Source organism: Physeter macrocephalus, unplaced genomic scaffold, assembly GCF_002837175.3.
Source record: "Physeter macrocephalus isolate SW-GA unplaced genomic scaffold, ASM283717v5 random_297, whole genome shotgun sequence".
Lineage (NCBI taxonomy): Eukaryota > Metazoa > Chordata > Mammalia > Artiodactyla > Physeteridae > Physeter > Physeter macrocephalus.
In genome coordinates this window covers 47,973-61,264 of record NW_021145587.1, presented here as the reverse complement: position 1 = coordinate 61,264, position 13,292 = coordinate 47,973, and the positions used below count along the sequence as shown (strand labels likewise).

Here is a 13,292-nt window from a genome sequence, read left to right as displayed (position 1 = left end):
CTCCAACCCTAAACCCCTTGAGGCTTAAGAGTGTTTATAAAGTTATAGTTTCAAAGTGACAAGTGTGGCTTGAGTTTTGAAGACTTAGCTCGAACTACCAATTGTTTCTTTCTGTCGTGCTTTCCTTTTTTTTTTTTTTTTTTTTGTGGTACGCGGGCCTCTCACTGTTGTGGCCTCTCCCGTTGCAGAGCACAGGCTTCCGACGCGCAGGCTCAGCGGCCATGGCTCACAAACCCGTGTCCCCTGCATCGGCAGGCGGATTCTCAACCACTGCGCCACCAGGGAAGCCCGTGCTTTCCTTTTGAATAGGATCTTTCACCTCATGAGCACCTCAGCCTGGCTGTCAACTCAGCCAGTCTAGTTCCAGATATTTCTTCCTTTGGGAAACTTTCTGAGACCCCCTGCCAGACAGAATAAATCCCTTGACTTTCTGTTCTCCTGAGCAGGGGCCTCCATTCTTGCTCGCCCTGTTCTTGCTCCGTTCTTGAGGGCTGGCTGTTTTTATATTTCTAGCCCTCTCCTAGATTGTGCATTTCTTGAGAGCAGAGGCTGTTTAATACACCTTTATATGTCTCAGAGGTCACGCCTGGTACCTGGCACCACCTCTTGAATCAATGCTGGCTAAATGGATTGAGAATCATGTGAACACAGCTCTGTTCCAAAAATCGCAGCTCTCATTTTCTCAGATGGGGCAGGCTCCTTCCTGTGCCTCTGTGGTCGAGACGCCAGTGCGTATGAGGCTGTCCTCCCCGGGTTAGGACTTGCACCTGACTGATATCTAGAATGACTTTTGATTAGGACTGGCGTGTTTCCTCACTGACTCTTGCCAGGGTCATGAAAAGGCGGCCTCCACCCTTGCCGTCTGGGGTGACACATTGGCCTCTGTTGTCATCAGCCTTCCTGTAGTAACTGCCCCACAGAGAGAGAAGCTGTCTGCAGCCTCACTTCCACATGGGACCTCGCCAACTCATCCTTTTCTACAAGGACATCAGAACAGCCAATTTCAGGAAATGAGAAAAGCAGGCAGGGATTAAAAAAAACCCTTAAATCTGTATATTTTTGAATAAGTAACAAGTTCACATGGTGCAAAGTTGAAAAGGTACAAAAAGTTATGTACAGTGACGTTTCCCTCCTAGCCATTTTCTTCAGCCATCCAGTGTCCCTCCCTGGAGGAAACTGTATCTATATGACTATATATTTGAATGTCTCTGTTGTCCTAGATCTTTACTTTTTCTGGGTTTTTCTCTTGTCTCCTTCATAAGAACATTCATTTTATCCTGCCCCTCCCCCTCTAGCCCCCAGTACCTAGTTGAGTGTCCTGGAGAGCCACCTGGCAAATGTTACAGATCAGTTGACAGCATGTCTGTAATACAAGAATATTTGATGAGTCAGGGCTTATAGCATCTTTATTTGATTGTGAATTAGATGCATTTCATTCACCTACGTTCTCCTTCTTCTAAGATAAGCCAAGAAGTGCTGATTGTCACATCAGCCTCACTCATGCCGTCTTCCTTCCATGAGCCATCACTTCCATTTGTATTGCTGCCAGTTCAGGATGGTTGAGGGCTCACTCACACATTTTTCAAGGGACGGTTGTGCAAGAAATGTCGATATTTTCCAACACTTTTTTTGCCTCTTCGATTGTTTCTTCTTTGGCTTCTGCAAGGAAAAATCCTTGCCCCTGCCTCGCTTGGGCCCTTGGCCCCCAGCATCAACACACCCACATGTCCTTTGGGGCCTCTTTCTGCCCTTCTCTTCTAAGAACCACTGGAAATGAGAAAAGTACTGAAGGGAAGAATCCTGTCTTCCCCAGACAGGAGGTATGTATGTATGTATGTATGTATGTATGTATGTATTTATTTATTTAAGCTTTTGTTTAGAGTTGCTTATAGTCCTAGAGAGGTTTTCAGGTTCTCTTTTTCTGCCCTCCTCCTTCTCTTTCATGTCAATTTCCCCCTAGCAGTCGTGGATGGTTTACCTGCTTCTCCTCCATTTCCTGTGCACTCTGCTGCCCTCCTTCCTCATGCACCCTGGGGCCCTGACTGCTCAAGACCGGGGGCCTTGGAGCAATTTCCTTCCAGCTTCCTCTCTCCTCTAGCTGCTTAGCCAGCGTCAGTCAAATGGCGGCCCCCGCAGTCCTTCGGGTGCCAGGGGCCAGTGATTAAGTAGCCAGGTCTTTAGCTGACTCCATCCTTGTTTGTCATAACTCTGCTGCAAGTTATTTTGGTCTCTGTGACTTGTGGCTGCACCATGATTAGGGTTTGATTACTATCACTAAAGTGACTAAAAGATGAAAATAGAAGCCACAACAGGAAATAAACAACTGCAAATGAGATATTTTATTCCATATTCCCTGCCAGCAAATGATTAGAATCAAACTCATTCACAATAGTTTGGTGAACTCCTAAACTTTTTTTCAAGGATCAGAATAGTTTGAAATGGGGTGCCTGTCAGTCTCATTTGTGGCTGTGGAAAGGAAAGGAACTCCTTTTCTAGGCACACCAGCCAACCAGGAGTTCTTCTATTGTCCAGCTTCTTTCTTGGAAAGGAAAGGAATAAGAATATGAATGGGGTGGGACTGGCTCTCAGGAAGGCTTGGGATGTTAACTGATTCAGGGGATGCCAGGGAGCTATAAAGCAGCACCAACCACTGTAGGTACTTGCCCAGCAACCCACCCATTGTCTACCTAGGGCAGTAAAATGGAGGAGGAAAGCCATGTAGAGAGGGCGAGACAGGGGTGACGCCTGAATTAAAAGCACCCACAATTACACTATATGGTAACAAATCTTTGCAAGAATATGCGTCTTCCACCCAGACAAGTTGTGACGTCAGATTCAACTCCTGAAAACACCCGCTAAATCTACCTGCCCTGTGTGTGCTCTGGCCTCTCATCCCATAGTGTTAGCACCATTGGCCAGATTTCCCAGTCTTCAGATTCTCCATTTAGCCAAGAAGCTTAATTAGAATTATGCCTTTTGTTTTCACTGCTTATTTAAGTCCTTCCTGTCACTTTGCAGTCTGGCCTAGCCTCGACAGGAAAATGAACATCTTCTAGCTAGGCCCAGAGCAGAGAGAGGGAATGAGACCCCGGAGAGGGCAGGAAACTTGCCCAGAAAGCTTTTTAAACCCTGCCAAGTGCTCCTCTAGTATCACCACTAGTGTGTTACTTAACCAGTGAGTGGCAGAGTCCAATCCAGGAATCAGGTATTCTTTCTAAGCCTTTCTGAGGTGAGTGTATTATACATTTCCCAGATACCTCAAAAATCCCATTTCTGCCTGTTTTGTCTTTCCCTGCCTATGATGATGGGATCACCCAAATCCATTTCCTCCTGGGCTTTCTCTCCTGCTGTCTTTGCATCTTGCTTGTTCAGAAAATTTCACACACACACACACACACACACACACACACACACACACACAGAAGTTTCAATGCCCTTTTCAATATGCAACATTTTTATTTGTAACAAAATTATGATCTTACACAATTGCAGCCTATGTGGCTTACAAGGTTTAGAATGCCAGCTGCTGCCCTGTCCTACATGTTTCTGCACTGATTGGCATTTCTGGGTCTTCTAAGTCAGTGAGCTTCAGGGTCCTTTGCCTAGAGATGATCATGATTTTCTCTCACTTTTATATCTCCAAAGGTGCTCTTGGTGGGTTTGGGGGAAATGGTCCAAATGAGTCTATTCAAGTCTGTTGATTCCTAAATATGTATTAAGCACCTATGGCATACAGACACCTTTTAAGTTGCTGGAAGGGAAGGGGCTGAGCTATAAAGCTGAGATTCATCTGTGCTTTTTCCATTTATTTTATTTTATTACTTTTATTGCCTTTTTTGGTTTTTCTTTATTATTATTTTTTTTGTGCCTTTTCCTTTTAAAGGAGCATAACTTAGCTGGGAAAATAGTTTCTTTCACCTTTTCTAAAGATTCATTAAAATCCCCAGTGAGTTTCATAGTCGTCCTGATCTCACAATTCTAAATGGCTTTTTAAAAAAATCTTATTTCACTGAATAAGATGCGAGGTTAGACCACCATGCCAACTAGTGGCCTCCTCAATAATGATGCGTATATATTTAAATCATTACGTTTCTACTATCAACAGTTTTCACGAAGTAAACGTAATCTGTTCCTTTGCCCCACCAATGCTTTACCCATTTCCATGCAATAGTCTGCCTGCTGGGTCTATGCTCCTCTAAAGCCTCGGGTAAGGGGATAAACTCTCTGACTCTAAGCGCCTTGAAAGCTAAGGGGCCGAGGAGGGCGAAGAAACAGGCCCTGCATGCATATGCATGCCCTAGGCAGGTCGGCTCGGAAGGTAACCTTCCTGCGCTGGGAGGCGGGGTGGTGGAGGTCTTCCGGGCTCCGGAGGAAACCTGCACGCGGCTGGCGGGCGAGCCCCCCCCCCCACCCCCGCCAGGATGCTGCCCCTTGCAACTCGTCAGCCAGCCAAATGCATTCCAGAGCTTTGCACAAGACACACTTCTCCAGGCAGTCCTAGAAACCCGAGCCCGGAGCGGGAGAGGGCGGGAGGGAGCGCGCGGCCGCCGCTGAGGTCACATTCGCGCCGCCTCCCCGCCCTCGGCGGCCCGGCTGTTCCCTCCAGCGCACACTTCCCAGGGCCTCGGTCCAGTCCGGTGTAAATGTCTTTTAAACGGAGACAGCGCTCTCCTCCCCCTTCCCTCCCGCGCGGCGGCCAGGGGATCCGTCGCCAGGGCCTTTAAAACAAAACGAATGAATGAAGCGTTAGGGCGAGCGCGCGCGGGACAGCCACTGAGAAGCTCCGCGGTCTGGGTCTAAATCCGCCACCGACCCGCCCGCTTCGCTCCATAACTCGCCGGCGAAGCCTGTTTGGTGCTCTTGGGTCTTCCCATTTCTCTTCTGATTCCGCCAGGTCTCAGTCGATTCTGGGAGCTTCTCTGCTCCCCACCTTTATTCGTTCCCCCCCTTTTCGTCCCCCCCCACCCCTGCAGACCCGGGAGGGGGTGGCGGTGGCGGGGGGCGGGGTGGAGAAATAGCTTTTAGAAACCCGATCTGTTGTTTGCGAAACACAATCGCTTTTTTTTTTTTTTTTAAAGCGACAGGGTGTCTAGACGGCCACGTGACGAGGCCGGAGCCGGGCGCGCCACTGCGCAGTGGAACCAGCAGAGCAGAGGGCTGGGGGGGGCGGGGGGGGGCGGGGAGGAGGCGGTGGCGGCGGCGGCGGCTGGGGGCGGGGGAGGGAAGGGGGAGGAAGGGGGAGGGAAGGGGGCGGGGGCGGGAGGCCTTGCCGGAGGCTGCGAGCCTTGAGCACACTCGCTCGCCTGCTCGGCGCACGGAGGAGCCTGTCCTCGAGCCGCGCCAGCCGAGCCAGCCGGGCTCCGTGCTCGGTCCGCTCGCCGCGCCGGAGAGAGCTGCCCGAGACAGAGCCAGCCCGCCGGCGCCGAGCTGCCGAGCGCACGGCCCAGGAGCCCCGGAGTGTGGCGCGGCGAACCCCCGGCGGCGGCAGAAGGACCCGAGCGCCAGGAGAGGGCGGACGGGGGACAAGGAGGCTCCCGACCGCGACGAGGAGAGTCTCGGAGGAGAAGGCGGCGTGAGGGACACCGGGGCCTCCAGCCGCCGCAGCCGAGTCGGGGCGAGCAGCCCATACGGGGAGCCCCAACGGCCGGCCGCGGCCAGGGGAGGGGGCGCCGGCGGTTCCCGCACTAGAGAGCAGAGGGCGAGAGCGCGCGACCCGCCAGCGGCCCGCCGCGGCCGCCGCGCCGCCCTCCCCCGCGCTGTCAGCCCCGCGGGGCGCAGCCGCCGCCGCAGCATCTTCTGCCCCTGCGCCCCCGCCAGCCCCGAGGAAGTCCCCGCTGAGGACTGGGGCCCCCGGGAGCGCAAGAGGAAAGACCAGAGACTACCCTAAATCACCCAGATGCGAAGGATTGAAGCAGCCTAGCCAAACCTTTCTGTGGATTAAAAAAATACGATTTTTTTTTTTTTTTGGGCAGAAGAAAAGGAGAGGAAGACCAGCGGGGCTCTGCAAGGAAAAAAGGGGGATGTAACTCGTGGATACGTTTTTTCCACCCCTCAAACGTCTAGTTCTACTTTGTAAACATTTTCTTTTTTTAAACCCCAGGTCCAGCCGGACGCCCCCAGACCTCCGGGGTGCGAGGAGGTGGTGTTTTTCATTTTGGGCTTTGCATGTTTGGTTCTTAGATTTTGAGAGAGCTTCCTTATTTCGCCAGACATCTCATGCGGGGTGAAGTCCACTCAGCCTCCTCCCCCGAGTCTTCGTGTGTACGGAATTCAAGGCGATCCGGTTACTAAGGATATAGAGGAAAAAAATAAATCGCGTGCCTGCTTTTTTTTTTTTTTAATTGCCAGCTTCTCCCCACCCCCAAATTAAGTTGCTTAGCAAGGGGGAAAGAGGCTTTTTCCTCCCTCCAGCAGCCCAGCCGAACGCCTTTAGTTTTTTGCCCTCGCGGATCTTCCATGTAGGCAGCCGAGGCTGGCGAGCCCGACACTCGGGAGCCGCTGCGGGGGGGCCTCTTTTTGGGGAGGCGCCGACCGGGGTAGGCTTCGCCGCCCCCAGGGAAGCGGCGGCCGCGTTCCTCCGGGGTGCGCCGGGGCCCGAGAGCGGCGCACGGCGCGGGCCGCGAGGGGTGGGGCAGCCGGAGCGCAGGCCCCCGAGCCCCGGCGGGCGCCCCCGGGCCCCCGCGCGCGCCCCGGCCTCCGGGAGACTGGCGCATGCCACGGAGCGCCCCTCGGGCCGCCGCCGCTCCTGCCAGGGCCCCTGCTGCTGCTGCTGTCGCCTGCGCCTGCTGCCCCAACTCGGCACCCGACTTCTTCATGGTGTGCGGAGGTCATGTTCGCTCCTTAGCCGGCAAACGACTTTTCTCCTCGCCTCCTCGCCCCGCATGTTCAGGACCAAACGATCTGCGCTCGTCCGGCGTCTCTGGAGGAGCCGTGCGCCCGGCGGCGAGGACGAGGAGGAGGGCGCGGGGGGAGGCGGAGGAGGAGGCGACCTGCGGGGAGAAGGGGCGACGGACGGCCGGGCGCATGGGGCCGGTGGCGGCGGCGCAGGCAGGGCTGGCTGCTGCCTGGGCAAAGCGGTGCGAGGTGCCAAAGGTCACCACCATCCCCACCCCCCAGCCGCGGGCTCCGGCGCGGCCGGGGGCGCCGAGGCGGATCTGAAGGCGCTCACGCACTCGGTGCTGAAGAAACTGAAGGAACGGCAGCTGGAGCTGCTGCTCCAGGCCGTGGAGTCCCGCGGCGGTACGCGCACCGCGTGCCTCTTGCTGCCTGGCCGCCTGGACTGCAGGCTGGGCCTGGGGGCGCCCTCCGGCTCGCAGCCCGCGCAGCCGCCCTCGTCCTATTCGCTCCCCCTCCTGCTGTGCAAAGTGTTCAGGTGGCCGGATCTCAGGCATTCCTCGGAAGTCAAGAGGCTGTGTTGCTGTGAATCTTACGGGAAGATCAACCCCGAGCTGGTGTGCTGCAACCCCCATCACCTTAGCCGACTCTGCGAACTAGGTAGGAAGTTGTTCTGCGCCCACCCTCCCCTCCTCCTGGCGCTCAGGTGGTGCAACAAAAGCCCCATTGGGCTGTGTGTTTGTGCAGCTACCTCGCCGGAGGGGAGTGTACATCTCCTGGGAAGAGACTTGGGGGACAAGGGTCGAGAAGGGACTAGGGGAAACTGGAAAGGTATTCCCTGGGGGTTCCCTTCCAGTTTTTTCTTCTCTGTTGCCCCGGGGCGGGGGGGAGGCTTTGGCCATTGCTCACGCACACACTCTCCACACAGGGGGTTAAAGATTAGATGCCCTCATTTCCGGATTAGCCAAGGGGTACAGAGAGAAGTGGGGGTCACGCCTCCCCCGCTCTGGGAAAGGCGTTGAGGTGTGTGGCCGAGTTGGATTCGGTCCAAGGTCGCCAAGGAAGGCTGGGAGAAGCAGTTGTAAAGGCTAGAGAGTAAGGCTCTCCTTTAGTAAATAAAGAGAGTCACGTCGGGCACAAGGGGCCGGGGACTGCCCTGGCCGGCGCAGCTTTGGGTTTTGAGGCAAAGAGAGTTAGGATGGAAGGTCGACCTGGATATCTGCTCTAAACTGTGCCACCGCAGGGTGAAAGAGAACAAGCAGTCAGGAGAAGTTGGGTGCCCCCTGCTTTTTCCTTTCTTCCAGCACAGGAAAGCACAGTTACTGACTGTAGGATGGTCTGCCCCCAGCGCCTCCGTGAGGATGCTGCCCCTGGGGCCTGGGCTTCTTCTCAGTTGAGACCCCAGCCTCCTCCTCTTTATCCTCCCGGCCTCCTCCATTGATTCCCTTTTCTCTACGTCTTTGTGCGGGGGCGGGGTGCACCTCGGGCACCCACAAATCCAAGTTCACCAGCGCTCTTGGGGTGCACCTCCCGGGTGGGCTGGCAAAGGGGAAGCCCGTGTTCCCCGCGCGGGTGCGGAGCGGAGCAGCGGTGGCGGAGGTGAATTGCACCCCTGGGGGACGGGTCGGGGCGGGGGTGGGGTGGGGCGGTGGGAGTGGGGTGTGAAGTTCTGAGACGGGGAGGGGGCTTTGTGGCCCTGCAGCCCTGTGAAGTGAGCGGCCTCGGCCGAGCTCCGGCCGAGCCGGTGGTTTCCAGCCCGGCCGGCCGAGCGCGGCGGCGGCGGCGGCGGCGGCGGCGGCGGCGGCCGCAGACGTGGAGGAGCGGAGCGCCGAGGCTGGCGCCAGGCGGCCTCTTTTGTTTATCTGACAGCTAAATATCAAGGCAATCACCGCCTCGCGGCCCTGCCTCCAACCCCCACAGCTAAGACAAACAGTTGGGCTAAAAGAATGCCTCTGTTATCATAAGTTTCTATCTCTTTCTCATGGCTCGGCCTTTATTTTCTCTTTCTTTTTTAATTCCAGAGTCTCCCCCTCCTCCTTACTCCAGATACCCGATGGATTTTCTCAAACCAACTGGTGAGTAGATGATTTTAAAAATATCCTTCCTATCTTAAGTTAGAAATGGAGTCTCTAGAACGCGGATTTGTATGCCTAGGCAGCGGCGTGGGAGACGCTGGACTTGCCCCGAGGTTGTTATAGGTTGCCGATGTTGAAGTTTGGTGGATTTTGTTCTGTTTTTGTTGTGACTGGAGCTGGCGATAATGTGTGTGTGTGTGTGTGTATGTATACATATATATCTTTTTGCAAAGATGTTTGTTTCCTAGATATTTCCATTTTGTTCCTTTTTTCATGTATTTGCACTCCATAACCCAAGTTGGCTCAGCTTTTAACACGTGGAATTTGATCCACGCCGAAGCATCTCGGGAGCCAAATAGGACAGGTTGATGGGCAACGTCGGAGACTTTGTGAGTGCCAGAAGTATCTCAGTGGGAAGAATGGATAACCCGACTGGGGAGGGAAGACAGTTTAAAAAAGTGCAGAGACGGACCTTGGTTTGGAGCAAGAGATTAGAAAATTTAAGAAGTAAAGTCAACAGCCCCCTCCTGGTTTTCTCGGAGTTCCTGGTGAGGGCTATAAAAGTTTCTAGCAGAGCTCTGCCTGCCTGGTGCTTTGTCACAGGCTGGCACGGGGCCAGGGCAGAAGCCCCACTTGAGACTGGCACTACCTCAGTTGCGCTTGTCTGCATTCAACTTCTGGCTGGCAGTGCAGAGGTTGACAGTGCCAGGGGAGGAGGGTCTGAAAAACGGGGACTCGAGGGTGACAACTTTGATGGGCCCTTGTTTCCTGGAGCCCCTTCTTAGAGCGGGAGGTTCGTTTGCTTGAAAGTACGGATTGTGACTTTGGTCTACACTTGTGCCTGACAAATGCAACGCTTTTGACATTTTTATTTTGCCAAGGTTCTGGGAGAAGGAAAAGTGAAGGGTTGGGCCCCATTTCCCTCTTGGAATTATACAAGTCCTTCCGCCTCATGAGTTTTGGCTGTTGGGCCTTTCCCCCACTAATTAAAAGTCTTGCTGGGGCGTTGTCCAGAATTAAATACTTGAATGAACGGTGTAAGAGAAGCCCATGCTCTCCAGCCCGCCCTCCCCAGCTCCCCGCTCCCTCCAGTCGGAAGGCGTTGCTGCTTGCCTGGTGCCTGTCTAGTTAAGTGGCCTGCAAAGCATGTGATATTTTGCTTTCGATTTACAAAACACCAGATAAATAGTCATTAATGAGGAGATAAGCAGCTCTGTATTTGTAACAAATGTTAACTGGAATCACCAAGCTCTGTTTTCTCCAAGAATGTAAGTTGACTGGGTTTTTGGCATCAATACTTAAGAATTCTTTTATGAGCTTAGCTCTCCAAGGGGCTATCTCTGTCCTGTTTTTGTTTTCCCTTCCATAGTTTTCAAATTTGGAGGTTTTCCTTAAAAGTGAGAAAGAGGGAGGCCAGTTACCTTGGCCCCAGGGGTAAAGAAGACTAGGGGAAAATGTTCTGAGCAATTTCCTGAAATCGTAGGAAAGAAGGACCACATTCTCTTGGGTTTCCTGCAGAGATACCTGGACAGATCTGTTCACCGGATTCAAGCAGTCACCCTCTCAGGCCAGGACCTCATTTTCAGTGAGTGGAGTGATATATTTATTCATTAGCAAGTGTTGACATGAGGTAGCAAAATGTGTGCAAACAGAAGCCACAAAGACAGGAATGTGCCATTTCCAAGGGAGAGAAAAGTTGTCCAGATCAGCCAATAGGAAGTGATTAACCTGCCAATCGGAAACTCAAACAGCTTGGTTACTCACCCAAAACGTTTCTGTAAAACAAAACCAAAAAAAAAAACACAAACCCCCCAAAACACTCCAAAGCAAAAAACTAAGTCCCCTCCGCCTCCCCCGCCAAACCAGAAAACCCCAAAACAACAACAAAAAAGGAATGAAAAACATCACCTTTGTGTAAGGATGTGAGGGTGCTAACCGGTGAAGCCCCTGTGGTGAGAATCTCCTGGCACTGGAGTGCAGCCTGGGCTGGGCCTGGTTTTGCTGGCTGCTGTAGCCAGAGATGTTGAGGTCAGACACACAGATGGGATGCTGCCCCAGGTTTTTCTCTTTGTCTTGCACACGGGGGAGAGTATTTGTCTGGGGAACTTAGATCAGCTGCTTACATTCTTAAGTTTCTGAGTCGTAGGTTGCATTTTTAATTTTGGGTTACTAGGTGAGAACTAGCCATAAGGTTTACAGTGGACAGCTCTTAAAATTCTAACCAGTTGCACAACTAAGGGAATCTCTTCTGTGAAGTCTCCACCTTGGGCAGAGGCGGTGGGAAGAGGCTGGGGCCGGGTTCCCCTGCAGCCTTGGAGGAATGCTAGGGCTGAAAGTTGGGAGCTCCATTTTGCTATGGTTCAAGCCGTTCCACTGCAGCCTCTGGCATGGCCTGACTTAGGTAGGCCTGGGTACTCTGTGGTTCGAAGTCAGCAGGATCTTCTGGGAAGGAGTGTTAGACATGGCTGGATGGAGGAGTAGGGTGGCTGTGACTTGAGGCTCTCAGAAGTCAGGACACCCCTCCTACCCCCAACCCCATCACACCAGGAGTAAGAGCAGGCTGTTAGAATGAGATCTCAGTTTATGGAGTGAGGATGCTGGGAGGGATTGCTCTGTAGGCTGTGCTTCCTGTGTCCTCTGTATCTGAAGGTCTGAAAGATTTGAAGAATGGCTTGGCGGGGAGGGGATGTTGCTAGGTACACCTACTTGCTTGGGCTGGGGATCCAGGTGACCATTGCCAGATCGAGCCTCCAAATCCTAGTTGAGAAGTCTGGGACCTAGCCCTGCATTTACCTCTTAACTCAGGCTACTCTTAACTTTTCCAGGGCTGGTTTTAAACCCACGTGATCAAGGAGTTAGGTTAGATGATTCATTCATTCACTCACTTATTGGCTCACTCACTCAGTCATTCTACATACCTGATGTGCCTGCCTAAAATGCGGTGAAGATTCCAATGCATTGGATGGTGCTTCTGTAACCTGGGTGGTGGATTGGGGCAGAGCTGGGGCATAATGGTGGTGGTGGAGGCTCCTCTGTGCCAGACGGTAGGTACTTAGGTAGCTCAGAACTAAGTTGACAAGAATATCCTGGCTGTCTGGAAACTATTCTCTGAATGAGAGAAGTGGGGTCCCCAGCTCTGTCACCTTGTACCCCTTGCAGCAGCTCATTCCTTGGCTGCTCTCAGGCATGCATCTTTGAAAGCTCTCTTACTGCTGGGAGAGGGGAATGAGGCTCCCACAAAATCCAGCACTCACTGGGTGTTTGGTAGTGTTTAGCGGTGGAGAAGAGCCAGGAGTAGCCTAGAGTTTCTGAGTGTACCAGCCTGGGCTCTGGGGAGCAGGCGACAAGGCAGTAGCTGAGAACCCTGCCTTCGGAGAGCTGCCTCAGCAGAGCTTTTTTGTGGGTGAGAGAGACGGAGCTGTGGCCCCTTTGACCTATCCTAACTTGTCAGGGGCTTGAGGCCAGTCTGGACGCTGAAGACTGTCTCAGCCCGGCTACTTGCAGGGAAGAGAGTGAGGATGTGGCCTACCTTGGGAGGGAGAGGGCTGAACCCTTGGGTATGGTCCAGCTCACTGGGTGGCCCCTTGGGCTACTCAGTGATGCCTCAGTTTACCTGAGTACCTGTCAAACAGGTATAACTTGCTACCTCACAGGGGTGGTAGGGAGACCTAATTAATGTCTGTAAATCCCTTCTGAGATCAAAGGCGCTGCACAAAGGGCAGAGCACCATTTCATAGACATGCTTGTGGTTGCCAGTGTGGAGCTGGCTTAACCTTTGATCTGAGACAGGCTGGCAGCCCTGAATGTGGTCCCAGCTCTGCCCGAGACGTGGGCTCTTCCTTTGAAACACACCTTGTCCCTGGGATTCAGCCAGCCAAAGCTGGTGGGGCAGGGAGGGAGTGGCCATGGATAAGTCATCATGGGGGTGTCTTCCCTTTGGGGGGTAGGTAGAAGCCAATCTCCAACATAGTGAAGGCCATCGAAGTCGTTTAGAAAGTGCAGGCTATACACTCTTTAACCAGCAACTCCATTTCCTGCCTGCCCCTATTGTTTTCCATTTGATTAAGTGTATCCTGTGAAACTGTATATTCCTGTTAGGAATTAAAACTTTACCCTGATACAGTGAAATTACCCACACAGTCTTTTCTCTCTCCGCTGCCGGCCACTGCCACTCCTCTGCTTCCTCCTTCCCTGTTTAGAAGAATTCTTGAAAAGTTGTTATTCCAGCCTGAGAGAGAATGCAAGAGAGGGATTAGAGAGAGGACCTCAGAGTTGAGTGGCCCAGCCCCTCCCCGCTTTTACCAGGCACTGGAGACAGCTGCTGGGCCCCTAGAGAGCTCTGTGGCTACCTGCCCCTGGGCTGCTCTTTCACTTGGCTTCCTA

At 53.3% G+C, this 13,292-nt stretch overlaps 1 protein-coding gene across 3 annotated transcripts in view; it reads left to right on the top strand.

The window, feature by feature from the left end:
• Positions 1-5,308: 5,308 nt before the first annotated feature.
• SMAD7 (SMAD family member 7) overlaps positions 5,309-13,292 on the top strand; it is a 30,608-nt gene continuing 22,624 nt past the window's right edge. For 2 of the 3 annotated variants that reach the window (XM_024132305.3, XM_007126359.4), the window contains exons 1-2: positions 5,309-7,494; positions 8,856-8,909. In XM_024132305.3, the coding sequence (XP_023988073.1) occupies positions 6,882-7,494; positions 8,856-8,909 (667 nt within the window). In that variant the 5' untranslated portion in view covers positions 5,309-6,881. Of the gene's footprint in view, positions 7,495-8,855; positions 8,910-10,392; positions 10,495-13,292 lie in introns of all 3 variants that reach the window. The other variant, XM_007126358.4, reaches the window with a different exon arrangement.